The 26,112-nt window shown below is 40.7% G+C and overlaps 1 protein-coding gene across 1 annotated transcript in view; it reads left to right on the top strand.

Moving 5' to 3' along the window:
* LOC125891887 (ankyrin repeat domain-containing protein SOWAHB) overlaps window positions 1–25,292 on the top strand; it is a 36,795-nt gene extending 11,503 nt beyond the window's left edge. Inside the window, exons 5-12 of the mRNA XM_049581461.1 lie at window positions 6,544–6,600; window positions 8,830–8,931; window positions 11,283–11,294; window positions 14,672–14,674; window positions 18,040–18,132; window positions 21,036–21,108; window positions 21,387–21,482; window positions 22,602–25,292. Coding sequence (XP_049437418.1) covers window positions 6,544–6,600; window positions 8,830–8,931; window positions 11,283–11,294; window positions 14,672–14,674; window positions 18,040–18,132; window positions 21,036–21,108; window positions 21,387–21,482; window positions 22,602–22,774 — 609 coding nt within the window. The 3' untranslated portion in view covers window positions 22,775–25,292. The remainder of the gene's footprint in view (window positions 1–6,543; window positions 6,601–8,829; window positions 8,932–11,282; window positions 11,295–14,671; window positions 14,675–18,039; window positions 18,133–21,035; window positions 21,109–21,386; window positions 21,483–22,601) is intronic.
* The last annotated feature ends 820 nt before the right edge of the window (window positions 25,293–26,112 follow it).

A 26,112-nucleotide genomic window follows, 5' to 3' on the forward strand; every position in this document is an offset into this window, starting at 1 on the left:
GTTTAGCTAGACAGGTCTAAATGATGTTAGACTTGTGCTCTGTAATAGTCCAGCCATAGTGCAGACATAGAGACAGCAGGTTGGCCTAAAAAAAAGGTACTTGTACTCCAGGGAACACTTGGAAAGACGGACTAGTAGCTCAGTTAATTAATAAAAAAAAAAGAAGAAGAAATTGTCATTTGGTAAAACAAATATATCCACATGTGGACACACAAACATGCAAGTGGAATGCAAATTACTGAGGCTGATCTTAAGCGTATTTATCCTCACAATAACTACTAAATTACAAGCTACGATGAGACAACTGCACCTTCCACCAACCTACAGACTTAGCAAGCAGGGAGAAACAGCTGTCATAGAAAGCTAAATGGAATGAATGAATGTATGGTTTAAACATCCAGCATCTGCAATTCCATGTCATATGAGTATGGATACAAACTTGACCAAAGCTACCGAGACAAAAAGGCAAAACAAAAACAATTCTAGGACATCTGTGTCTCATATGAAAAAAGTATTGTAACAACATTCAGTTAATAGTGTTGAGTAACGTCAACTTTAAAATGCTTTCAGAAGAAAAACATTTGGAACATGATGATGATGTCGATGGAGCGGTGCTCGAGGTTATCAGACAGGAATCTGGTGGAACGTCAAACAAACAATCTACTGTAATAAATACTAGCATTTTATTATCTTCTTTATCATTTTATTTTATTTTATTTTATTTTACCTAAAAGGATGTGAAGCACCATTGAGACCATCAGACAGGATAGCTGTGGTGACTAATATTAAAATTAACATTTACAGAAAATATGACAAATATAAAAAATACGTACCACACAAAGGTGTTGAATTAGCCTGATACAATATTTTATCTTTAGATTTTTAAATGTAGACGTCAGATCTCAGGCCTAATACAGATTTATTTTACTGTTACTGAAGCCATATACTTCACCATTAACACTGTTTTAATTTTTTATTTTTATTTAAAACGTTTTCTGTATTAAAATGGTGAACTAGTTGTATAAATATAAACTCACTCATTGTCAGCACCATTTCGATTTAAATTTAAAAGTTGTCATAATTAATGTCTTCTCATTCTGAAATTTTTAAATTTAATTTCACTGTACGTGCTCAGAGGAAGGACACAGCTTGGACTTACACAGTATTTGTGAGTTTTTAAAATTAAGTGTTTACCCATTGAAACCTGAAGCGACATCACTTTTCTTGTCCTACTCTCAGACACTGTTTGCAAGTATTTTAACCTTTAAACTCTGAGGAAATTGCTGCGATTTCTTTCAGAAAGATGTGAACAAAGGCAATGAGCAACTTGGTGAGAAATGTCCCACATATTGCAAATAAATATTATATTTAGAAAATTATTTAAAAAGGGAAAAAAGCTAGGGAAAAAACATATATTTTTTATTATAATTAGATTTTAAATTATGTAACAGAATTTTAATAATAATATAATAAGAAGAATTTTTAAATGCTCTTTACAGGTTATTTCCTTGTATGTTTGTTTTTAATTTTATTTTTAATTAATTAAATTTTTGTTACCAATTTTCTTGTTTTTCATTTGATCTTTTTAATAATTTCTTGCTAATTTTTTGGTCATTTCTTCTAGCTCATTGCCTTCCTCTCATGTTTTTAAAAGAAATCAAGCCAACTTGCTCAGGTTTCAAAGGGTTAACACAGTTTAATTCCAGGTCAGTGCTTACACTCGAGTGGTTCCTCCTTTGCCCACCAGGTGGTGCTGAGTTAATTACCTGGATTTGTCCCTGACAGTGTGTCGAGTCTGAGTGGGAGGAGGACACGCTGGGGGAGAATCTGCATTTAAATGAAGCTCTCTGTTATTATGTTAAGCAGCAACATGTTGGAACTCATTAGAAAGATAATAATCATTTGTGCCCATTAAAGAGATTCATCCCAGAGAAAGAAACGAGGCTCGCCTTGATGGCCGACACAATAGGCTGATGAAATATGTTGAAGTGTGTTAATATAGCACCAGCAATCAGATTAAGTGTGTTTGCTCAAGGTATTAGTCACACCATTGAACTTTGTGTTTAGGACACACAGTGCTGAAAGTTGTTTCACATTACAGAAGCAACCTGGCTGGTTTCATACACTGTTCTTAATCTCAACACCTGAGGCTGTGTAAGCCTGTCTGCTGGTTACTATCATGCCTGGAGATGTCCTCTGTAATATCATGCTCCAAATGCAGGACGACTCTTTGGAGCAGATAAACTCTGGTTCCTTTAAGTTTAGAGAAGAGCAGCTGTGGTCAGCTTAAATTACATTGGACTTCAATCAAGTACATAAATGCCAAAGATATCTGTTAAAAGGGCCAGTTCACCCCCAAATCTTTTTTTGCATCTCATTTGTAGTGCTATTTATCAGTCTAGATTGTTTTTGTGAGAGCTGCAGAGTGTTGGAGATATCAGCCGTAGAGATGTCCGCCTTCTCTCCAATATAATGGAACAAGATGTCACTCAGCTTGTGGTTCTTAGCTCCAAAAACATACATTTGAAAACCTCAACAGCAATGTCTCTTTCCAGATATCATGACCCGGTTACTCAAGATTATCAACAGACCTTGTTGTGAGCAGTTTCATGTAGGAACTATTTTCTTTGTACAGAACTACACCTGCCAGCTGTATCACGAAACAAAAGGAAGCACGTGAGGCTCGTGCTTGTGACAGTGCAGGATGTAAAAACTATAAGAATAATAAACCTTACTTATAAAGCGCTTTTCAGAAAGTTGCAAAGTGCTATATAAGGTTGATTCTGGATTTAAAACAATGCCAGATTCAAGAAAATAAAATGAGGCAATTTTTAGAAAAGAACATCAAAGATAAAATAGCATCACTGAAGCAGAGTTGGCAACTAATTGCCCTGTAGATTGCACTGAGGTACAGCAAATAAAACAATGAGAGTACTACAAAATAGATTAAAACAATAACTGATGACAACAAAAGATAAAAACAATAAAAAATAACCAGATAAGACATACAGTATATAAAACAAACAGTGTGCTGAAATAACAGAAAAGTTTTAAAAAGAGATTTAAAAGATGTTACTGATTCGGCAAGCCTCAGATCTTGTCCTCCTCAGCTGAGCTGTAACGTAAGCTAGCTCAGTGATGCTAGGTGAGCTAGCAGTAAATGCATGGATGGATTACTGAATGGGCCAACCAATCACAGGCCCCGGGGCCCAAAGTGTAAGGCGCCCCCTGGCCTTTATCTGCAAAATGTCCCTCAAATTATCAACCAGGAAGAGACTCAATATTCTTACAAAGAGACATAAAAAGACGACAAAGAGATACAAAGGGACACAAAACCACTATTAAAAGGGGTAAAACAACCGCAAAGAGATACAAAACTACAAAAAGATGGATAACAACTAAAGTAAGATGTGAAACAACAACAAAAACAGAGGCAATAGAGCTCGTAAGTCACGCCCCTTTCGGTAGACCCCATTCGGACCTCTAGGCTCGGAAAATATAAATGGAGAGAAAATTATTATTTTCTGGTGCCAGTCATTAAATGCCTTGGATTACACAAATGTTTTGTGTGGGTCTAAATAATATTTTTTCATGTTAAGAGTTTGACAGTTTATTGTATGAATCTTCAGTTAAAGGCTGTAGAAACAACGTAATTAGAAAGACTACGTGTTGCCTATGTGACGTCACGTCATCACACTTTCCCTTCACTTCTCAACTCACAGTGCTGCTGCTGCGTCTTCTGCCACGATCTACGGAGCCATCAGATCACCGAACATCTCCCCACTGGCGTAGCTGAAACTTTCCACATGTCCAGACTTGTAGTGGTTTTCGCCACACTTAAGGCTTTTGTCCTCTCCTTGGAAGAAGGTGGTGAAGTGTACCAGAGACACAGCCATGTTCCGAGTGCGAGTAGTGACGTATATCATACGCGTCGAGAGCAGCGAAGAGCTGTAGTCCACAAAGCGCTCTCACACAAAACCTAACAGTATCAAACTTCTTCCTGTTAAATTGTAGCCGTCTTTGCACGAAAAAATATATTAAAAATTCACAAACAACATATGTGAAATTCATGGCGCAATTCAAACGGGACCAGAAAATAATTTTCATCTAGCCATTGAAATACATTATGAGAAATCGATTTTTAAGGTCCCATGTACTGGAAACGGAAACACGCAACTTACGAGCTCTATACCATCACAAACTCTTTGTATCTTGCTCCTGTGTAGGAGAGATAGTGGGGCCTTTGGCATATCTGTACCCAGAAGCCCACGGTCCCATATCAGCCCATGAGTAGATGCAGTGATGATACAGTTGGCAGGTGTGGTATAAAAGTGAAAATATGTATTTTTGATTTTGGGGTGAACTGTCCCTTTAACTATCATCTGGTCCAAACCTAAATTCACTTATAATGCTGCTTTAAGATTATGACCAAACACAGTCTGACATTCCCACCAGCCTCATGCTAATAGCAAGTATTAGCATGCTTACAAGTTAAACTAAGGGTGCTTTCACACCTGCCCTGTTTGGTTCGGTTCGGTTAAACTCAAGTTCGTTTAACCCTTAAGTTTGTATGTTTGGGCAGGTGTTAACACAGCAATTGCACTCGAGTGCGCACTAAAAGAGCAGGTACAGGTTCCGACCTGGATGTGAAGCAACTGCAGTCACATGACACATTGTTTGGGTTAAACATGAGCATGTTACAGTCCTGGAGGATTATTAATGTGCACCTCCTCCTGTACTGCCTTAATATGCACATTCAGCACATCCAATGCATCAAAACATTGTTTTCTAGTTGGAGCCGCGCCTCGTTTTCAAACTGTATGCTTTGACTAAAATGAACAATGACAGCAATATAGTCCACCATGAGCAGCGCTAAAATCAACCTGCGTAGTTGTCCCTCCATTGTGACATTAGAAAGTGTCACATTTATCTTGCAAGTGTACTCTTCTTCAACGTTTTGTTTACTTCCTGGATTTTCCCCACATGGAAATTCTGACCAATCAAGAGCAGCTTTCTCACACAAGGCATTTGATCTGGTCCGCTTGTAAATGCTGCCGTGAGAACACAAAGCAACTCTAGGCAATTATACAACTTTGTGACAACATGAGTCCCTGATTCAGACCAAAGAGAGACAACTCTAGGTCTGAAAGCACCGTAAGTACTTATCTGCAAATTATTTTAGCATATTAGCATGCTGACATCGCTTTTAGCTCAGTATAGCCTCACAGAGCTGCTGGATTGGCTGCAGACTCTTGTTTAATTATGCAACATTATTAAGTTGACTTTATAGTGTAAGGAACATGTGAGTGAAAGAACCCTGTGTGAAACGTCAGTAGTGAAGTCTTTCTTCTTGTGGTCAGCTGAGGCCCCCTCCTCACTTCAAAGACTTTCTTCAAATTCATTTTGGTTGTTATTAAAGTACATTTTCACTTCACTCTACTGTGACTCCACAGGCTCCACAATGTCCAACCCCGGGCTGTAACGATTAGTCACTCAATAAGTCCACTGAGAAATTTAGTCACCAGCTGTTGTGGTAATTGATTAATGGAATAAAAAGGCCAAACATTTGTTGGTTCTCTGTTTTATATAATTATAATTTAATCTTTTTAAATGTTTGGACCGTTGGTTGAACAAAACCTTCATCTTGAGCTCTGGAAAACTGTGATTTGCAATTTTTTTTTTTGTATTTTCTGACACCTCAAAAACCAGATGAATAAACGAAATAATCAACAGATGAATCAACACTGAAAATGATAGCTGCAGCTCTGAAAGCAGCTAAAATGCAATTAATACGAGAAAATAAATAGAGAGTGCTGGAGGAGTATTTGAGTTCTTGTAACCTCTCAGTTTTTCCATTCATACGAACAATGTTTTCTCTCCCTGTTATTATTGCTCTCTGCCAGAAGTGCCAAAAGTGCAAAAAATGGACACATGCCAGAGTGGAATAGGCTGGATAAATACAATCCCTCCACTTTTCATGTTCAGCACGCTGACATGTGGCAGTTTGTGTAAGAGACTTGAAAGGGCTGAGTGTTTGAACATCGTGTCTGCGTGTGATCTGAGAACAATTTGCAATCAAGTCAAAGACGAAGAAAAAACTCTCCCCTCTCACATAAATCAGCCACAGTGACACTTTTACACACTGCTGGATGGCTGTGGTCGTTATTTTTGGAGGTTTTCTCTTCACCCTGTTGAGACTGAGATGGTGACAGAAACACAGCCTCACTGTGGGTGTGTTGTTTTTTGGTTAATTGTTAATTGGATTGTTATTCATTACCCCTGATGTGTGAAACTGGCACCTCTGTCTCGCTGCCTCATTACCTCCCTATCTGTCTGACACCCTTTGGTCACATCTCGTCAGCTGGAAAACATCACAGCAGTGTGACCAGTGACTCTGTGTGTGTGTGTGTGTGTGTGTGTGTGTGTGTGTGTGTGTGTGTGTGCCCTGTGATGCTGGGTCATGCTGTGTGACCATTATGACTGATACAGTACAGCTAACTTTTTGTCACTGTGAGTAAGAGTCGTGTGTTTTCTGTCTTTCAGTCGGAGTCAGAACAAGACGAGGAGTCTACAGGCAGTATGGGCTCTGCTGCTGTCGCTGTGAGTCCTTTTCTCTTCCTCTTCCTCTTCCTGTGGTTTTCTTGTTACAAAGGCTTAGTGAGGTTTTAAGCAAAAAATCTGCCAGATGACCGTTAGAGTTTTATTGTAGCTTCTGGATAAATTCAGAAATAGCCGCCCACAGACGTCATAACGGGTGATATGATAAACTCACTGTCTTTGGTTTAATTTTACTCACTGTTTGATGATCAAGGTGCTTTGGTTGGTTTAAGAGTTGATTGATTTGCGGGATGTATGGAGAATTGCTGGATGATGCTATAAATTGTTTGTCTTGACTGTCGCGTTTAAAAAATGACAACAGAAATCCCAAAACAAACACTCCCTTAATGAACAGGCCTCAGTCAATGGGGTATTAAACGACTTCATCAAACAATAAAAATTAAGATTAGCCAAACACACAGCGATTAAAGACTGTAACCCCATAGCACCTTCCATGCTTCACGCTCACTTCAGCACACCTGCCTTTAATGAAAGGTTCCAGAGATGCCAGGTCAGGTGGTGCATTAGAGTGACTCAAAAAATAATAGGAAACTAGATATTGCTAGAAATATATCTAATGCGTTTGGTCTTAGAAATACTTATCCGTTCTCCCTGTGGTGTTGCTATGTGTTCCTTCATGAAGGTATACTATGTGGGATTTTTTTTCCTAAAAAACACTGTATAGGCTCACACAGAAGTAACCCCTCTCAGTTATCACTTATGACCCACCAGAAGTGTGTGGGGTGGTGTATCTGTACAGACTCCGCCCCCTGCCTGTATTTTCTTATTATTTTGCTGTGTTTGAGACATTCATGGACACACTTTGCAGGTGAGTTCTTGACTTTATGAAAAGACAGCGACCAGGTGCCAGACTGTAAGCAGCATGCATCCAAGCTACAAAGCTACAAAATTCGCACACAGGCCCAGAAAAATGCAAATATAGTGAGGCAAAGTAGCCAAAGCTCCTTCCAAAACGAAAGTTAATCTGGAGTGGGCTTTCATTTTCATATTCAACTCAGTCTCACTCCCAACTTGTGAGACACTGACGTCATGGTGCCCACTAGCTCACCTGGCAAAGCAGGTGCCCTATGTACAAAGGCGGTACCCTTGCCACAGTGGGCACAGGTTTGATTCCAACCCACAGCCCTTTGCTGCATATTATCATCACTCTTTCTCCCCCTTTTATATTAAATCGGTCCTGTCAAATAAAGGCAAAAAAATACTGACGCTTTGTTAGTGACCCTCGGCATCTGATACCAATGCAACAAGCCACCTTTCCGCAGCGATATGAGACACACTGGCCCACTGCATTTTTTGATGCTCTGAGCAACTGCTTTAGTATAAAGAGCAGGAGGGTCTGCATGGGGTGGGAGCAGAGGTGGATGGCTCAGACAAACTCGGGACTTTTACCTGGGAGCACGCTGTTTGTGTCCCGTGTGAAACCAAAAGTCAATCAAGTTATTTTAATAACAAGGAAGTGTGCATATGTGCAGCATATTATGCTAGTGGCGTATGGCACATGATGTTACATTATACCAGTGACAAATGTATGTAATTTAAGCCAGTGATTCCCAACTGGTCCAGCCACGGGGTCCAAATTTCTCCTTAGTCATTAATTCAAGGTCCACATAGTTTAATATATTCAACGTCATATTTGCGTATGGCCATGTTGTTGAGCTAGTTTGCCATCTCTGTTATGTAGCTGTCTGTTAGTCGCTCACATTCACACACACAGCAGGAAACAGCACTTCAAAATAAAAAAAAAACTGAAGGAGACGATGGGATGAAGAGGGACGCAGAGTTGGCCTGTTTTCTGTCAAACAGTTAGGTGTCACCAGTCAGCTTAGTTAGCTTGCTAAAGTATCAGCTTTTCCATCACAAACACATGTAATGTTCTTAAACTAGTTCAGCAGTTTGCAGTGTATGTACAAGCAGGGCAGGGAGGAGCGGCCATGTTTGAATATTGCGTTTACAAACTGACATTCCTGCATAGTTTGGCTCTGAACCAATGACAGAAGTAAAAGCATAAACGGTTGAACTCTGTGCGGCGTGATCATGGGTGTCTCCCTCAGTGTGTCAGTTGGCTGTGACTCAGTCATTTGTAGGAAATGGATTAAAGGTTTGTAGCTTCAGCACTTTCAATAGAGCCCACAACAGGATGTGGACAGTAGGGCGTGTGTGTGTGTGTGTGTGTGTGCACATCTGAACTCCCCCTCCCCCCCTCTGTGATAGCTGGATCCCATAGAGAAGGAGTGGATCTACTCGGCTGCAGGTGCTCGAGTCCCTGACCTCTCTCAGCTGCTCAGACAGGACCCCTCGCTGGCAAACAAGAAGGTAACGCTGCACTACAGGATCATTCCTGTTTATTGCTAATTGGATCTTGTTTTTTTTTTATTTTCTTGCCATCTGTCTAATAATAACAGCATCTGGGAATGTAGCAATATTGCTACCACAAAGTCAGATGGGGCAAACACCAAAGCTAGCTCAATTTATTTTGAAGAAAAAAACAGGGACAAACAATAAAGTTATCACCCATAAGCTGACACATGTCTCTTGAGGGACTTTGCTACGACCTGCAAGGTGAGGGTCATGTGACAGACAGAAACAGAATTCTTCATGAGGTTATTCTCAGTAGCTTTGCTCGTGTGTCAACTTGACAACTGACAATTGTAAGAATTTAATCAGCAAAAAACACGACACAGCAGTCCTTGAAAAAATTAGTAAAACTCAAAGAGAAAAAAAGTTTGTTAAAGCTTGTTAATCAGTGCATCTATTTCAGCTTCGTTTACACAAGTGTGATTATTTAGTTGTGATAAAGTACTAAGTTCTTCAAACAGGACACAATGTTAGTTTTAATAAATGAGTTCTTGTTAGTTCTTCTACCTACAAAAAGCAACGCACTATAATTCATGTACGACCCACATAATTGTGAGGCAGGAGGCTGTGATCACGTGACCTCTGCACTACAGGTTGTCCTCTGTGATAAGACGGGAGCAAAGAGGAAGTCAGGTGACATAGTATAAAGAGCGACAAACAAACACAGGACTTTTACCCAGGAGACTGGGGTTAATTCATTCATTTATTTTCTGTAACCGTTTATCCTGTTTGGGGTCACGGGGGGGCTCAAGCCTATCCCAGCTGACACTGGGCGAGAGGCAGGGTACACCCTGGACAGGTCACCAGACTATCACAGGGCTGACACATAGAGACAGACAACCATTCACACTCACATTCACACCTACGGACAATTTAGAGTCACCAATTAACCTGCATGTCTTTGGACTATGGGAGGAAGCTGGAGTACCTGGAGGAAACCCACGCTGACACAGGGAACATGCAAACTCCACACAGAAGGGCTCCCCCACCCTTGCTGTGAGGCAACAATGCTAACCACTACACCACTGTGCCACCACCAGGGTTCATGTCCCGTGTAAAACCAAAAGTCAGTGTTGAGTTATTTTAAATGACCTATACGTAACGTCACAATGCCTGACCATGATTCTAAACCTAACCTAACAGGTAGGGGCACTTATTTAGAGAAAACTTGGAGGACTTAACATGCATAACCTTTCAGAAAATATCATGAATTGCTGTATGAGGAAACATTGCATTGCAACCATTTTTTTAAAGTAGAAATTAAATAAAAACTCGTTAAATTACGTTGTAAAACCCCAGTAAACCCACAGACCCTCGTCTCGCAGGTTGTAGCAGTCCCTCGAGAGTCTCCCATTGTAATTATTCATCAAAGTTAACGAAGTGACCCCATGGTTTAACTTTGTACTTCCTGTAGCTCTGGGTTAAAGGCCTTTGCACAGAGTCCATTGTATTCCTGGATGCGTTTTTTTTTTTTATTCCGTCATCCCAACAAAATCGTTACCCACAGACACTTTGCACACTGATTCCGAAGTGTTTTATTGTTCTACTCGTGAAAATTCATGATACATGACAAAATGAAAAGCTACAGTTCCTCTTCTGCCTCTCTCCTCTGGAGTTACCCATCTGACTGTCATCACTTCCTCCCTGTCTTTCATTTGGCTGTCCTCCACATTCTGTGTGCAGTCCACATCCTCCTCTTCATCATCATCCACCTAAATATTACTATCTGACCTGTTGAATGTGAGCTGTCTGAGTTATGAAATGATTCTGTGTACCATGTTCCTCTTTCTTGTCACAGCTGTGTCCGGCTGCCACATTTTCTTTACTGATTCTTGGTCAAACGTCTCTAAAGGCTCTGACGGATGTGACAAACAGAGAAAATTGAACCTGTTCAAAAAACTTTAATGACGGACTGAAGTTTTGGACTTAGTGTGCAAACAGGATGGACACAATGTGAAGTCATGTTTATTTTAAGATGTTTCATTTCATACAAAAAAACAGACTCAGCATGTAAAGGCCTTAATTCAGTTTACAGTGCAACAAGTTTTGTTTACAGGTTATTTTTTTCTTGCCCCAATGAACTTCGTTATAGCGACGTTGCTTGTTCCCAGATTTCAGCAATCACTTTAGTGGATGCAGTGTTATCAAACCATACAGATAAGATCTTTAACACCTTTAATGTAACAAGAATATAAAACGAACAAAACTCAAAAAGACACTTTTCCAATAAAAACAAGCAGTTTCATGTGTTGAATTCATGATTTTCTAACATACGCTTTGTCTCTTTATTTCTGGCGGGATCAAACCAGGACTTCACCTCAGTGAGTATTTGGCACTTTGAGAGAAACAGCTACAAACTGTGTGTGACTAACTGTGTACATGAAGTAATTATCAACTTATAATACTGTGCTGTTTATTGTGACATGATTTGTGTCTGACTCAAAGCTTCTTATTTTCTCATTCTGACTCACTGTGGCTCCTGATGCTGTGACCATGACCATCCTTCTCAGGGGGTGAGTTTCATTAGTGTGTGATAACTCTGAACACCTACTGCAGCCTGTTGGAATGAGAGTTCATTTACAGCTTCCGTTAAAGCTCTGTGTTCCTGGATCGTTGTGTGGTTCAGTATACGACGGTCGCTCCCAGACTTGCTGCGTTCTGCTTGTACAACTTTCACAAGCTCATTCTGCCGAGACTTTTCCCTTAATAGTATTCTGAGAACCCCGTGTTAAAACATCCAGATCATGCATTTCAAAGGTCCACTATCAAAAGGATTATGAAAGATAGCTTTTTAGCTCCTGTGCCCCCCTGACAACCCAAATCCTTTTATTTGTCTCCCTGTGCGCTTAAGAGATTTGAGCTCATGTTTGTTGTCCCTCCCCTGTGTCACAGTTCTCACACTGTCCTGTGGCCATGGCAGACCACCTTCTAAGAGTAGCCCTAAGCCTCTGCCATCCCCACCCGGACAAGATAGCACGGCCGCCATTGAAGTGTAGGGAGATGTGTTGGGGGGATTAAGGAGAGTCTTAATGCTTCACAAAGACTTCACCCACTTAAAGATAATCTGAAAGTAATAGAGCAGGCCGGGATTAATTGTAGAACAATGCTGGTTGTGTCCCTGGGAAGGTGCTAAGTCCCCCTCGGGCCCCTTTGATGTTCCCTTTAGCCCTCAGCCTTTCCCTGTTCTGTAGAGGTGGATGCCTTCCCAGAGATAACGTACAGAGATACTCAGACTGACGAGAGACGCTCTTTAAAACCAGTTATTATATTTGATCTGCATTTGTTATGTCCTCACTTTGTTCCACAGAAGTTATCTTAAGCATACTGCATACCAGCCTCCAGATCACATGTTTGACCAGGACTGAAGGGATTACTCTTCATCCTGGGATGACTTAAGTGTTTCCTGTTCTGACTAAATGTTTGTTGGGATCAGGTGGTTTTATAGATACGCACTTCAAACAGCAGGTTTGAAGTTACTTAAAGGGGAACTTGAGTATTTTTCAACCTGGACCCTATTTCCACATGTTTTTGTCTAAGTAACTAACAGAGACAACAACTTTTGAAACTGGTCCAGTATTGAGTGAGAATGCTGCAGCCCGCAGCTGCAAAACAGGCAGCAATGTAACCACTCGGAGCATTTGTGCACCGTCACTTTAGTGCCTGTTTTTGCCACTGACAGGCTCAGATTGTCATTACAAGTGTCTGACAACATTATGCAAAGGATCCCTACAAAGATAGACCTTTGTATTTAACCAGAAACAGCCCTGAAATGACCACTCAGAAACCACCAGACTCCATTCAAATGAACAGTAGTTTTAGCGTATGTAGAATCAGCACATTAATACATCTAACTGAGTGAATTTAGAGTTATTTTCAGAAAAACCAGAGCTGGTGATTGTTGAAACATTTGAAAGATGAGACAAGGTGGTTTTTGTGAGTTTTATTTTGTTTCTGTTGACTTTGAATAAAGTGTGTTTTATGATGATAAAATTCATGTTTTTTTTAATGGAGTCTGATGGGTTTGGTGATTGGCGATTTTGGGGCTGTTTCTTGTGAAACAAAAACTGTTTAACAAAAAGGTCTATCACTGTAAGGATCCTTTCCATAATGATGTTAAACATGTAGAGTAACAATCTGAGCCTGCCACTCAGTACGTTTATATGCGCGAGCTAAGGTGATAGCTTGACTAGCCCGTTTAATTGGGCTACTGTCCGTGTACCAGTATACAAACTCAGGAGGGGAACTGATTTATTGACCGAAGTATGTCGGACTCTGCTACAATAGTTGGCGATATGCCCCCTTTCAGCTTGTTAGTATTGGACCTTTTTCCGGTTGACCCATTACGTCACAGACCAAACTGACAAATGAGTTAGCTACCGTTAGCTAGCGGCAAAATGGTACCATGGTGGACAACTTTACAGCTCTGTACATTTTGTCCGTCCAAAAATTCTCAGCTCTGGATGTAGATTTCACCATGTTGTTACCGGCTTCTTCTGTTACGCATTTAATGCTAAATTATTTATTTATTATTTTTATTTTATTTTATTTCTTTATTATCAAAGCCAGGGGCGGAAACTGTGGAGCATGTGCCAAGCGCCTCGGACAGTTTAAATCCGACTGACTGTATATATGCTGGAGGAATTCAACTTCCAATCTCACTGTATGGGCGTGGTAGTCTGACTTTGAGAAATTAGATTTATGAATTACAATTAGATTTATGATCAGTCTGGTTTTAGTCAGACTAACACACTGAATCGATTTCCTCTAATGTCATGTTAACACACTGAGTGACAAAAATTAGCACTTTCAGTGGACGTACGTCGACGGTCCACGATTATCCATCAATGTTACGCTGCAGCCTGTTTTGTCGCTATCAGCTGCTGCCCTTTCAATCAATACTGGACCAATTTCAAAACTTGTTGTCTCCGTTAGTCACTTAGTCACTAGACCCTTTTTTCCACCAAAAATATCATATGAGGATTGTTTTTATTTTCAACTCAGGAAAACCTGTTAAAAATAGATGAACGACTGCTTCTCCATTGCCAGTAGACCAGAGCTGTGTCGCTGCTCTGCAGTAGATAAGTATGCCTATGCTTTTTTTTTTTTTGTTCTGATGTGTCACATTCGATGTCAAGGAAACCTCGGAAAAAGGCTGGTAAACAGTGCAAAGCGGCATGGAAGCCAGTGAAAATGTTCTGGTGGTTGCGTCTTTTATATATTCGTACTTTATTCAGTATTTCTCTCTGATTCGATGCCGACTCAATTTGGAACGACGTTCGAGCGCTGCTTGTTTGGAGTCAGACTATATTTTTTAGCTGCCTGTCACTGCATCGCACTGGCAAAGGGGCTAAAATTGGCATGTCCAACGGGGTGTCATAGTTCCATCACTGCCACTCAAAGCCAGTTGGAGCTGGAGACGATAAATAACTGTGACTAAAGCAGAGTCATTTGTTCTGAGAGTGAATGCCAATTGTTACCTTTCCCATTAAATATAAAAGCCACAGGCGTTAGTGAGTTTCTGTGCAGTGAAAAGGGTTAAAGACACAAACACGTGGAAAAACAGAGGCCAGGTTAAAAAATGTGAAGACAGGTCAGAACACCCAGATCTCAGTCCACAGTCTCACTGTCTTTTCTCTTCCTGTTCTCCTCATGACGTGGGCCTCCGCTCCTGCTGTGACGGACTTCCTCTGCCACACAGTTTGTAAGTACATCATCAGCCCATCACTCCTCTCTGCCTTTCCTCCTCATCAAGTGTCAGACACAGTAACCATTGTGCCGCCTGTTGATGCGAGCCCTCTTTGGCCACCACTTCCCTCACTGGGGAGCGCGTGGCGGGGACAGTGACGTCCCTGAGTGATTGGACAGGTGGGAGGGGTGGCCACCCCAGTGGGCAGGAACAGCAACGAGAGGCGCAGGAAGGTAAGACGCCGCATCCTGTTCGACCTCGTCCGTCACTCCTGCCCACCGGGAGACCCGCCAAGCTGCCTGTCAAACAGCCCTCTGGTCAATCTGTCTTAAGATGTGACAGGGGACAGACAAAAGAGATGGAGACACTTGAGCCAGACAGCATCTATCACAATCTGTCTCCCAGACGTCCAACGCACAGAGGTGTAGCTACCTGTCGCTCCCTCGGTCCCTTCAGTGGGTACAAGCAGAATTTTTTCTCTGCCAGCTGTTAGACGCACGCTTCTTGTACCACGATTAGCACGATTAGCGTCATAGCCTGGAACACAAAAGGACCTGTGTGCTGTTCAAACAGTTTGTGCCTCAAATATTATTGTCACATTTGAGTCACAGAGCCTAACAAAATAAACACCTGGTGATGTCGTTCTACAACACTCACAGCTGCTCTTAAAGTGTCTACAGAATCCTCAAAGACATTTTTACCCATCTGGATGAAAAAATGATTCTGTTCAAGAAAAAACAGATTTATAAAAGTTTCTCAACTGCTGCTGTATTTCCTAATCCAAGTAGCAACATATGCCCTTAAACATTAAATGGTTATTTTGTAAGTAAGTAAGTAAAATGTATTTATATAGCGCTTTTCGCAGACACAGGTCACAAAGTGCTTCACATGGGCAGTATACAACAAAAAGAAACAATACACAAAATTTGAAAAAGTACATCTCTGGTGCATACAAGTTAAAAAGAACTACAGAATAACCAGATTACGGGAGCAGGCACAACATCCCAAAATTTAGATGCTACAGTCGCAAAAGCTCGATCATCACGTGTCTTAAGGTGAGTGCGAGGGACACACAACAAATGTACCGTATTTGATCGCAGAGACGGAGCTGAAGAATACAGATGAAGTAGCTAAGCTACATAAGAAGGGGCCTGTTTACTGATATTTCTCAAGTGGAAAAAACGAGATTTGGTCAGGTGCTTCACATGGGAATGAAATGACACTGATTTATCAAATATTACCCCGAAATTTCTAAGAATAAATAGAGAAAAATAGCAAACAGCTGTGCTATGACAGCTGGGATTATTTTTAGTGCTGACAAACACATTTCATATTGCGCAAGTGGCAGCCAAAATATTTGTCATTATTATGACAAATGATGATTATTATTTAGCAAGTCTGCGTTCAGTTGACCTGATGTACTTTATGACAGCGTTTCTGAAGGTCCTTAAAAAGTCTTAAAAGGCATTCTGACAATAAACATTTGGGCAAAACTTGTTTTTTCCTTTAACTTTGGTCTCAAATTTTATGTTAAAAAAGACACAAACATATAAACCAGCAGAAAGACAGACGGAAAGTAACATTTACAAATAATGAAAGTAAATTATCAGTGTATAGTTAGTTTGATGTACACATTGAAAAGGAGGAAGTATAAACTTATTAAATCCCACCTCTACTCCTTAAGTCATTGAGTGAAAAGAAACAGACAACTTCCTTATATAGATAAACCTATACCTTAGACATTTCTTATATTATTATGTTTAATCTTTTTATATTATTCAGTGTTTAAATTTCATTACCAGGTGGCATTTATTTGCAGATTCTTAAATTGCAAATTACCTAAAATTGGAATTCCTTCAGTGTTTATTGTTCAGGAGAGTTTTACCAGGTGCTGATTTATTTGCAGAGGTCTCTTCCTCTCTAGAACAAACAGACCAGGTGATTAAAACCAGTAAAACACTGAATAAAGAAGTTTCACGTTACAAATCAGTGTTTCCCCTGTGCTGTTTGGCATGTCAGAGACGGGCTGCTAGCCTAGCACTTGCTAATGTGTGATCACCTTTTGTCAGACATTCAGGAGGTTTTTACCAGGAGCTGAATTACCCACAGAGGTCTTTTCCTCTCCAAAACAAACAAACCTGGTGATTTAAATCGATAAAAACAAGCAATGGATAAAAGAAACATACTAGATAAACCAGTTTTTCACATTGACAAATCTTTCAATGTATTCCTACTGTGCTGTAAATGTGCATGTCAAAAGACGCAGTTTGTGTTTCGTTAGCTCTTATTATCTTTCAGTTATTTTTTTATGCTGTTGTAACGGACATGTTGATGTCATAAAAATTATTTTAATTAAGATTTAAGTGGGAGAAAGAAAAGGTAAAAACACAGAAAGGCAGTTTCATGCAAGACATTTTTGTTGCAGAGCGGCTGTGAACTAGGACCCACTCCCCGTGTAGATATAGACAACTCTGTGCGAGGTGACGGAAACCTAAAGATTCTTTTTTTTACTGGTGATAATACACTTAAGAAAACGGATTTATTACATCATTTAATTTCTGTCTATATATCCCCCTAAATCCTACACACTGGACCTTTAAGCTGTAGGAACCCTTTGTCTTTACAACTTTTCAGTAGCTAAAATAAAGTCGTTTTCGTCTCGTCTCATTAAGAATTAAAGACATAAAATAACAAAATGAGGTTATAAGGTTTTCATCCCTCCACAGTTAATATGTGACTCTGAAATAGTGACTGATTCACTGTGTTAAAGGTCAGACTCAGAAGTGGTGGACGTGGTTACTTCGCCAACATCTGCACCTCCACTCTGCTTTCACCTGTTGATAGCACATAATTACGCAGCTTAAAGAGTGTAGGAAAAAGTGCAGAGATCACAGATGTAGCCCGACAGGTGGATGTGGTTTGCGTGTGTGTTTTCAGTGTGTGTTGTACAGACGTGTGTGTAGTATCTTGTGTGGACATGTGGGTGTATCTCTGAGTGTTGTGTCGCGGGGGCCCGTGTTTCCCTGCTTGACGTGTGCTGACAGTAGTGCGCTGATGTCTGGGTGGGTCTCCGCTCTGCAGGTCACACTAACATCATCAATCTTCCCCCTGGTGACAGGCGGCCGGGCCCCCCAACTGTGGGCACAGTGCTGTGTTGTTTTGTAATTAGGCTGTGTTCGATGGCAGGAAACCATCTCTCCATCCGTCCACCCGTCCGCTCCCCTCTGTGCGCAGCTGGCCCTCTGCCCTCGCTCGGCCAATAAGAAGCTGCCCTGCTCTGCTTAGACAACTTGTAATGATGCGACAGCGATTACCACGTCTGACAATAGTACAGAAGATTTTTGTTTTATGAGTGACTCCTCTTTCCTTGTTACACACAGACAGCTCTGCACTGGGCCGCCAAACATGGCAACGGGGACATGGCTGCTCTGGTGGCAAACGCAGGCGCTGATGTTAACACCAAATCAGTGAGTGTGTTTTTATTTTTTACCATACATTTATTTCATTTTAAAAGGGGCACTCCAGCTATGTACACCTGTGCACACCTGGGAAATGGGTAGGGCAGTTTCTACTTAAGCTCAATGTTGAAAATAATGGTGTTGAACGCTCTTGATGAAGGTCCAGGAGGACTGAAACCTAAGTGTGACGCCTCAGTGCTTCAGTATCTGACGTCGAGGGCCACGGCCCAAGTGTCAGGATTTGACGAGTTGGGAGTGGAGAGAAGTGGAGAGATGTCAGAGGGGGGTGCCCATGACAGGCGCTCCGAGCAGTTGGGGGGTTCAGTGCCTTGCTCAGGGGCACCTCGGCAGTGCCCAGGAGGTGAACTGGCACCTCTCCAGCTACCAGTCCACGCTCCATATTTTTGGTCCGGACGGGGACTTGAACAGGCGACCTTCCGGTTCCCAACCAGGGCTTGACGCTTAGCATTTTCCCAAGTAGCACGTGTGCTCCTAAGTTGAAAAATCTAGTAGCACACAAATAATTTTAGGGGCACGATGAAAAGTTACCAAATAATGTGTTTTTCTTTAATAAAGTGATATGAGGTCAATGAGGAGGCATTTATAAGCAAAACAATTCAATTCATAGCTTTTTAAGTTTTAGTTATATTCTCTAAAGAGTGCAGAGAGAATAATACTGTAACAGCTCATGTATTGTCAGTTATTTATTGGTGCAAATGTGCACAGTGCAACTGAGACAGTATCAAAACAGCAAGTAAAATTCTCCAAAAAGTGCAGAGAATAATACTGTAACAAGTACTGACAACAGACTTAAGCTTATTTGGCCTGTGTTATAACAGAATATTCATACAACAGGCAGGGTTCACAGAATGTGCTTGAATTTTAAAGCTGAGGGGAGGGGGTCAATGTCCTTGAATTTTAAATGAAATTAACCAATTAGTTACAAGGTATGGTGCTGCTCTCAGCTTCACTGCAAGGCTTTCTTTCATCGTGTCTGCAATCTGTCCTATCATTTCTGCACACCTTTTGTCATTGTCGTAGGTTGGATTGATGTCCACTCCGTTTTTCTTGTGTAGGACCATCAGTGGATGAAACTTCACAAAGGGCAGCTCTTCTTTAGCAATATGATATGCGATATTAAATTTGATCTTGAGCTGTCTTCTTTTATCCTCTTCAGAGAGCACGACCTGTCTCCTCACAGCCGCCTGCGAGGGTTTTTGTTGTGCCGCTATGAATGCATCTCTGCACGCGGTACGCCTATGCGATTTACTGTGTTTCACTAAATTATCTCGTTTGAAGTTTGCGTTGCCTGTGACAAAAACGGACTTTCCAGCTGCTTGCTTCTGCGCTTTGCATTACTTATAATACATTAATTGGTTTTCATAAAGGAGCCACGGGAATGTTTTCTGCCAGTCAGCATTAAACCTGTACTTTTTACGGCTGGGAATGGTAGCGTGATCACCTGCTCCTCCGGTTTTTTCAGTCACATTAGCTTCTTCATCTAACTCTAATTCTTCCTCGTCCTCGTCCACCATTTCGGCCTCGGTGCCTGGGTCTGCAGCTTCTGGCTCTGTCGCCCTTTTAAAATAATCGCTAATGCGCTTCATAGTTCATACGTTTTGTCTTCGTTTGTTTGGCTTCGCCTCGTTACCATAGATACTCCCTCTGCCTTTAACATGCAAGTGCACAACCGGCCACAACCTCCAAACGTCAGCAACACATCATTAAACATTTATTGAACGGTAAAATTCGGTAGTCGCACACGTGCTACTAATTGCATTTCACAATTCGCACTGAATTATTTTTTACTAGCATTTGTATGGACTGAGCTACTGCCGCCCCACCACAAACAGTACCCTTAAATGTGGGCGGGGTTGTTGTCACTCACTACTCCGTCCAGCACTCTCTGTATTTCCTCATTACCGGTGACACAGATGGAACTCTGCACTTTGTTTATCGTCCACAGAACGAGGCTGCACGCCGACATTTTCAGAACAAAATAAAACAGGCTGCAGGGAGAGTCTCTCTCCATGGGATATTTAAAAATAGCAGGTTTGTGCATTTAGTCCTTCTCAGGCAAGCTCAGGGGTTTAGTGTTGCTGTAGCCCACAGGAATGATGCTCGACAACGCTTTTTAAACTGACTGAACTGACTGCTTGGTGGAAACGGGGCTGATGTGTCAGATGGGTGGAGTGCCCCTTTAATCCTGTGTCACAGTGCAGTTTGCTTCTCTGTGCACTGTCACTGATTGATTCACTGTGTTCTTCTTTCTTGCAGCATGTGAGTATCCAGATTCATGACAGGAAGTGATGGTATGTACAGTGAGCTGTTTGATTTGAACTCGTAACAACAGGACAGAAACACGGCAGCTGGTTTCTTCTTCTTCCCCTCAGTGATGTAATGTTCCTAAATGATCCAGCTGTACAAATGCATCACAGCAGCACGCGTTGTCGGGCTGCGCGAGTCCTCTGCTAATAAATCATGTCATGTCATGGTAATTGTTTCCCAAAACAGTGCGTCTATGTGCCAGCATGCACAACTCGAGAACTATGCAATTTTCAGCGAATTACCAGGCAATTATGTTTTTATCATTATCTCGTGTTTCCATAACCTTTGCTAATTTGTATATTTTTTTCCATGCTGTTTCCACTGGCTGCGTTTGGGCCTGGGAAACTCCAGGGGGTAGGTACTAAACCTTTCCAGCACTTTGCCACAGTTGTAACGCTGAACTCAACACAGAGTGAGAGTGTCAGCTTTAAACTGCCTCCTTTTGTGTGTCAGTGATGTGACTGTGTTTGCGTGCCATGTTGCATCACCACTGTCACTGACATGAGAATTATTCTTAACCTTAGAGTACACTCTTTAAATTTTCTTTATGCACGTTTTCCTTTTGTTTTACTCTTGTTTTTGTTCTGCAGGGATACACACCTTTACACATCGCAGCGTTACATGGTCATCGGCATATTCTAGACCTGCTCATAGAGACATATGGTAAAAACTGCACACACATCAGTACTCTGAGTTATAGATCAAATACATAATTGAAAATCTTTACTCGTAAATCAGTCTTTGACTGAATTAAAACCTTGATTTAAATTAAAATATGTAATTTTATAATATAAGTTTAGTTAGTTTAAGAGTGACAGCGGGTAGTTCTGTTCACCTCTGGATCATGAGTTGTTTCACAGAGCTTTCGGTGTGTCAGTGAAGTACCTGCTGCCTTCAGTGACTCGTCTCATTTTTCAGAGATTTATTTTTTCTCTCATCAGGAGCCAAAGAAAACTTAAGGGACTACAGCGGCCGTCTTGCCTTCCATTATCTGAACATTAAGGAACCAGAGGGTCCAGAGGAAGACTGCGAGCTGCGTGAGTGCCTCAAACTGCTGAATTATTTAATGGATAATAACCGACAATTTTATTATTAATACTATTAGTAAACTTTTTATTAGGGCTGCCCCAGACTGTAAATTTTCCTAGTTGACCAATAGTCATCATTTAGGGCCATTAGTCGACTAGTTGCCCGCATGTTTATGATATTAATGTAATTATTAAATGATATATTTTGGGCGGGGCAACACAATGGTTTGAGTTGACGGTGTGAGAAAGAATAGTATCAGTAACATTGTTAACACTGTGCTACATTACAGAGAAATACAAAACCGTACTAATGAACCTTCATTAATATAGGCCTATATTTTATCTCCAAGTGCACGTCACACACTGAGCGAGCCGCCTGTTAATGACGCTGTGGGCTAATGGGCATGTAGCTACTTCCATGTTTCACATGATACGTCATGTTTGTAGTCGACCAATGAAAATGAGTTTACGTATCACTATTTATATTCCATTTCTGCCAACAGATCCACTTAAATCCTACACAGTGCTCCTTTAAGTTGTCTGCCATGTTGCCAAAATATAAATGTGTAAAACAAAAATGAGCTATTTTTCTTTAAAAGAAAAGTTCAGCATTTGTTTTCACCGCAAAAGTTGGATGACAAGATGGATACACTTCTCATGTCTGTACATAAAATACAATGAAAACATTGATACCACCGTCATATATCTTTCTATTGAACACAAAGCTACTGCCAGCAGCTTGTTAGCTTAGCTTAGCTTAGCTTAGCAAAACAACAGGAAGCAGAGGGAAACAGCCAGCCTGGCTCTGCCCAAAGGTTACAAAATCCGCCTACCTTATCGCTGTTAATTATTTTACCATAACATGTTGCACAAGAACATTTATTTCAGAACTTCTGAGCCAAAATAGTCCAGATTTATTGAGAACATACCGGCTTCTAGGTCGTTTATTGCACACATGAAGCTGAAACATTTGCAAACCAGCAGACGTTGCTGCACTTCATAAAGCTTCAAACTGCTCCTTTAAATTGATCCTCGGTCATGTTTAAAAGTTGCATCACTAAAGTTAGAGTAATAAGTGCATCATGACTTTTTTCCTACTCATGTCATTTTTGTTTTTTGTGATCTCAGAGTTTCAAGTCACTCAGGCCAGAGAGCGAAACAGGAACAGGAAGTTGGCATCGCTGTTTCAATCCAAGAAGAAGTGGGGCTCAGCGGAGGACCTGGCTCCGATAGAGGAGGAGAGGATGGCGTCACATCAGCTCACCCTTCCTCCGTTCAGACCCAGAAAATTCTCCCGCTGAGAAGAAACAGACAGCGGGGACAATTTCTGACTCTGCGAAGTCTCCTACGCTCACACACCCACTTAATCCTCACACACACAGATATGTATTTACACACCTAATGTAAATTTGAAACATTGAATAGTAAGTAATAGAAAGTGTTGCAGATGAAGCTTTAACGTGTATTATCTATATTTATGCTTACCACAAAAGTATTTCTCAAAGCCTTTGAATTTAATGAATGTTGCTAAATGCTACTTCTGCCTTACGATTTCAAACAAGCTCAGGCCACGTGGATTCACTCAGCTCGTCATCACCTCAGTTTGACTCTGCACAAGTGTCCAGATGATCCATGTTCACTCTCAGTGAGGAGTTAAAGGACAAATCTAAAAACAGACTGTATTAAAATAACCAGTTAGCCTTCAAAAGGAGCACACTGGTGGTTTGTATGTTTTTGCCTTTTAAAAATAATTTGTATTTAACACCACGCTGAACATTTTCTAAAACTGATTTACTGCCGTTGTTACACAGCTACTGATTTAGATTCATGTCAGTATAGTATTATATTCATCTTACAGAGACACTACAGGCAAACCATGACAGCAAACATTTTCATTTTGTATTGAATTAATTATTTTCTCAATAATGCCATTAACTAAGGGACTGTAGGGAAATTACTGGTGTAGGGAGGGGGGCTGAACCAGTGAGGGACTTAAACATAAATGAACATCTGTTACATTCAAGCCTTTGCCAGACAAGTTCACACAATGCTAATTAAGCCTATCGACACCAGAGAAAGTTCTCTGTATTTCTCAGAATACCTGAGTTGTGTGTCTGTGGCGATTTTCCTGCAGTTGCACACAACCGTCAATCAGCCAGCGCAAAAGGGGGCAGGAAGGGGGGAAGACCACAGGGATGGAGGAGCAGCCAGGAGTATGGCAGAAAATCCTAAGAAGCATCCAAGAAAGGTTTCTGGCGTGAATGCTCCAGAAAAAAACTCTCAGCATTCAGAGGTCGAATTAAAGTAAAATGGAACGCTGCTGGGTGCAGGAGTAGATGCGGCGAGCTCATCTGCAGGCACACGCCATCAGCACGTGTCGACAGAGTTTGTCTAAGTTGTGCACTCCAGTTTTAAAACAATATTGGTTCAACTCGATTCATTATTAATAACTAAAAAAGACAAAGAATTTAAAATGGAGTCACCAAACCTTATCATCCCTCCATGATTTATCTGTAACTGCTTATCCTGTTCAGGTTTGTGGTGCTGCTGGAGCCTATCCCAGCTGACACTGGGCGAGAGGCGGGGTACACCCTGGACGTGTCGCCAGACTATCACAAGGCCCAAACATTACCATTTATTCATAATATATTGAGGTATAATCATTTTTATTATTTTTGCATTGGATCCGTTTTCCCTCCAAGTAATCCGCGAATCTGAAAACTGTTAAATAAAAATAAATCTCAAAAAAATTCAAAGCTACCTTAAAAAGAAACCTCCCTAATTTCCCTATCTAATTATTTTTGTACAGTCCCTAATGGCAATAAAAATCTTGTTGACTTTTCAACATGTGAGCAGGAAACTCAGCTAAAATCTTAATGCAACCCCATCATCACAGTTGTTTTCACTGATTATTTTTGTTTTGAGGGTTTTCTGCTTGTGAATGCAGCACTGCTTCTCAGAGAAGTTCTAATTCTCCAATATCAACATTTTCAAACTGGACTGAAGACGGCAGCCTCTTGGCAGGAAACAAATTACTATTAAAAGTTAAACAGCGCTTTATAAAATGTTTGGCAGTAAAGTGTTAGTAACTGTAAGTTAAAGGGCTTAAACATGTAAAAACATCAGCGTGTTACTTTAATCTGAGCCAGAGATGTTTCAGAGTGCCAAAAGTATTGTAGTTTTTTTTCCCCATCACCATATCTGATGTTCGTCAGTGCCAGTTCAATGGTTTTGTCAGCCACCTTCAGTACGGCCTCTACGTGTCCCTGCTTCCTGCCCTGTATCAGGCTTTAATGGCTGTTTTTCTGTCATGATGCAGTTTTGCAATGCGTTTTTGTCAGTGGATTGTTCTTTAATTTGTTCACCTCCTGTATTAAAGTGCCATGTTAACGTTTGCAAAATATATTTGCACTATTATGTTAATCAGTGTCATCTAGATCAGTGGTTCCCACCTGGTCCAGATTTGTCTTAAGTCATTAGCTCAAGGTCCACACAGTCTGATACATTCAGCACATAGACTGTATATAAACATGGCCGTGGTGTCTCCACTTAGTACCACTGTGCAGAGGTAAAGCTAAAATATCCTGGATACCACGACGGTTGGGAACCACTGCTCTAGATTGTTCTGTCCATTGGTTTAAAGGCTTCTGTGTTGCCTCAGATATTATTTGATGCTGATTGTTTGTTTATAATTTGGTGCCATTGTAAAAGCTAACGTTCAAGCTAATTGTGTAATCTAAAGTTAAAAAAAAAAAATCTGCCTCCATTACGTCATTTGCACAATATTTATATAATGAAGATATTTTGGTAATAAACTGTATTTTATATCAAACTGTTTTGCTGGATTTCATATTACTCATTTTTGCACCTGCATTGTTCACTTTGACTTTCACTTTGTCTGTGTCGCTCTGCAGTTACACCTCCAAAACACTAGTCAGCTGCAGGGCTTCTGTGAAGTGCTGTGAAGTTTAGCTGATTCAAAACACACATTAAACACACATTAAACACACATTAAACATGGCTTAATTTCAACAACAATTTCAAACACAAGTACACAAATCAGCTTCACTATAACTCGCAGCATTCACAGACAAACACTTGTCTTTATCTGGACACATTTTCCCCACAAATACAACATGCTAATGTTTTTAGCACAAGTCTATGGCATTTTACGTTGTATAAATTAGCTTAGTGGCTAGCAGACTTTTCCTCTACTCATATGAAGCCGGGGACAACAGCAACATTTAACAAAGGTAACGTTACAAAATTCAGCTCCATTATAACTCACAAGGTTCACTGACAAAACAACTGTCTTATACTAAACACGTTTTCCAAACAAATACAACATGCTAACGTTATTAGCACAAGCCTATAGCATTTTTCATTGTATATATTAGCTTAGGGACGAGTGGAGATTTCCTCTGCTCATATGAAGCCAGGATAAATCACACACAAGACTTAAAATGCTATTTTTGTGGAGGTTTTATTGTGTTCACAATTTATTTTTTACTGTTTTATTAAAGTTTTGTTTTCACTGAGGGAAATGATTTCAGCTTACAGAAATAAACAGGAGGTCTGCGCTGCTGCGACGTGTAGTCACATCTCTAGAGAGGTGCACGGTGTAGGCTCTACATCGATT

This window comes from Epinephelus fuscoguttatus, linkage group LG7, assembly GCF_011397635.1.
Source record: "Epinephelus fuscoguttatus linkage group LG7, E.fuscoguttatus.final_Chr_v1".
In the NCBI taxonomy this organism is placed as follows: Eukaryota; Metazoa; Chordata; class Actinopteri; order Perciformes; family Serranidae; genus Epinephelus; species Epinephelus fuscoguttatus.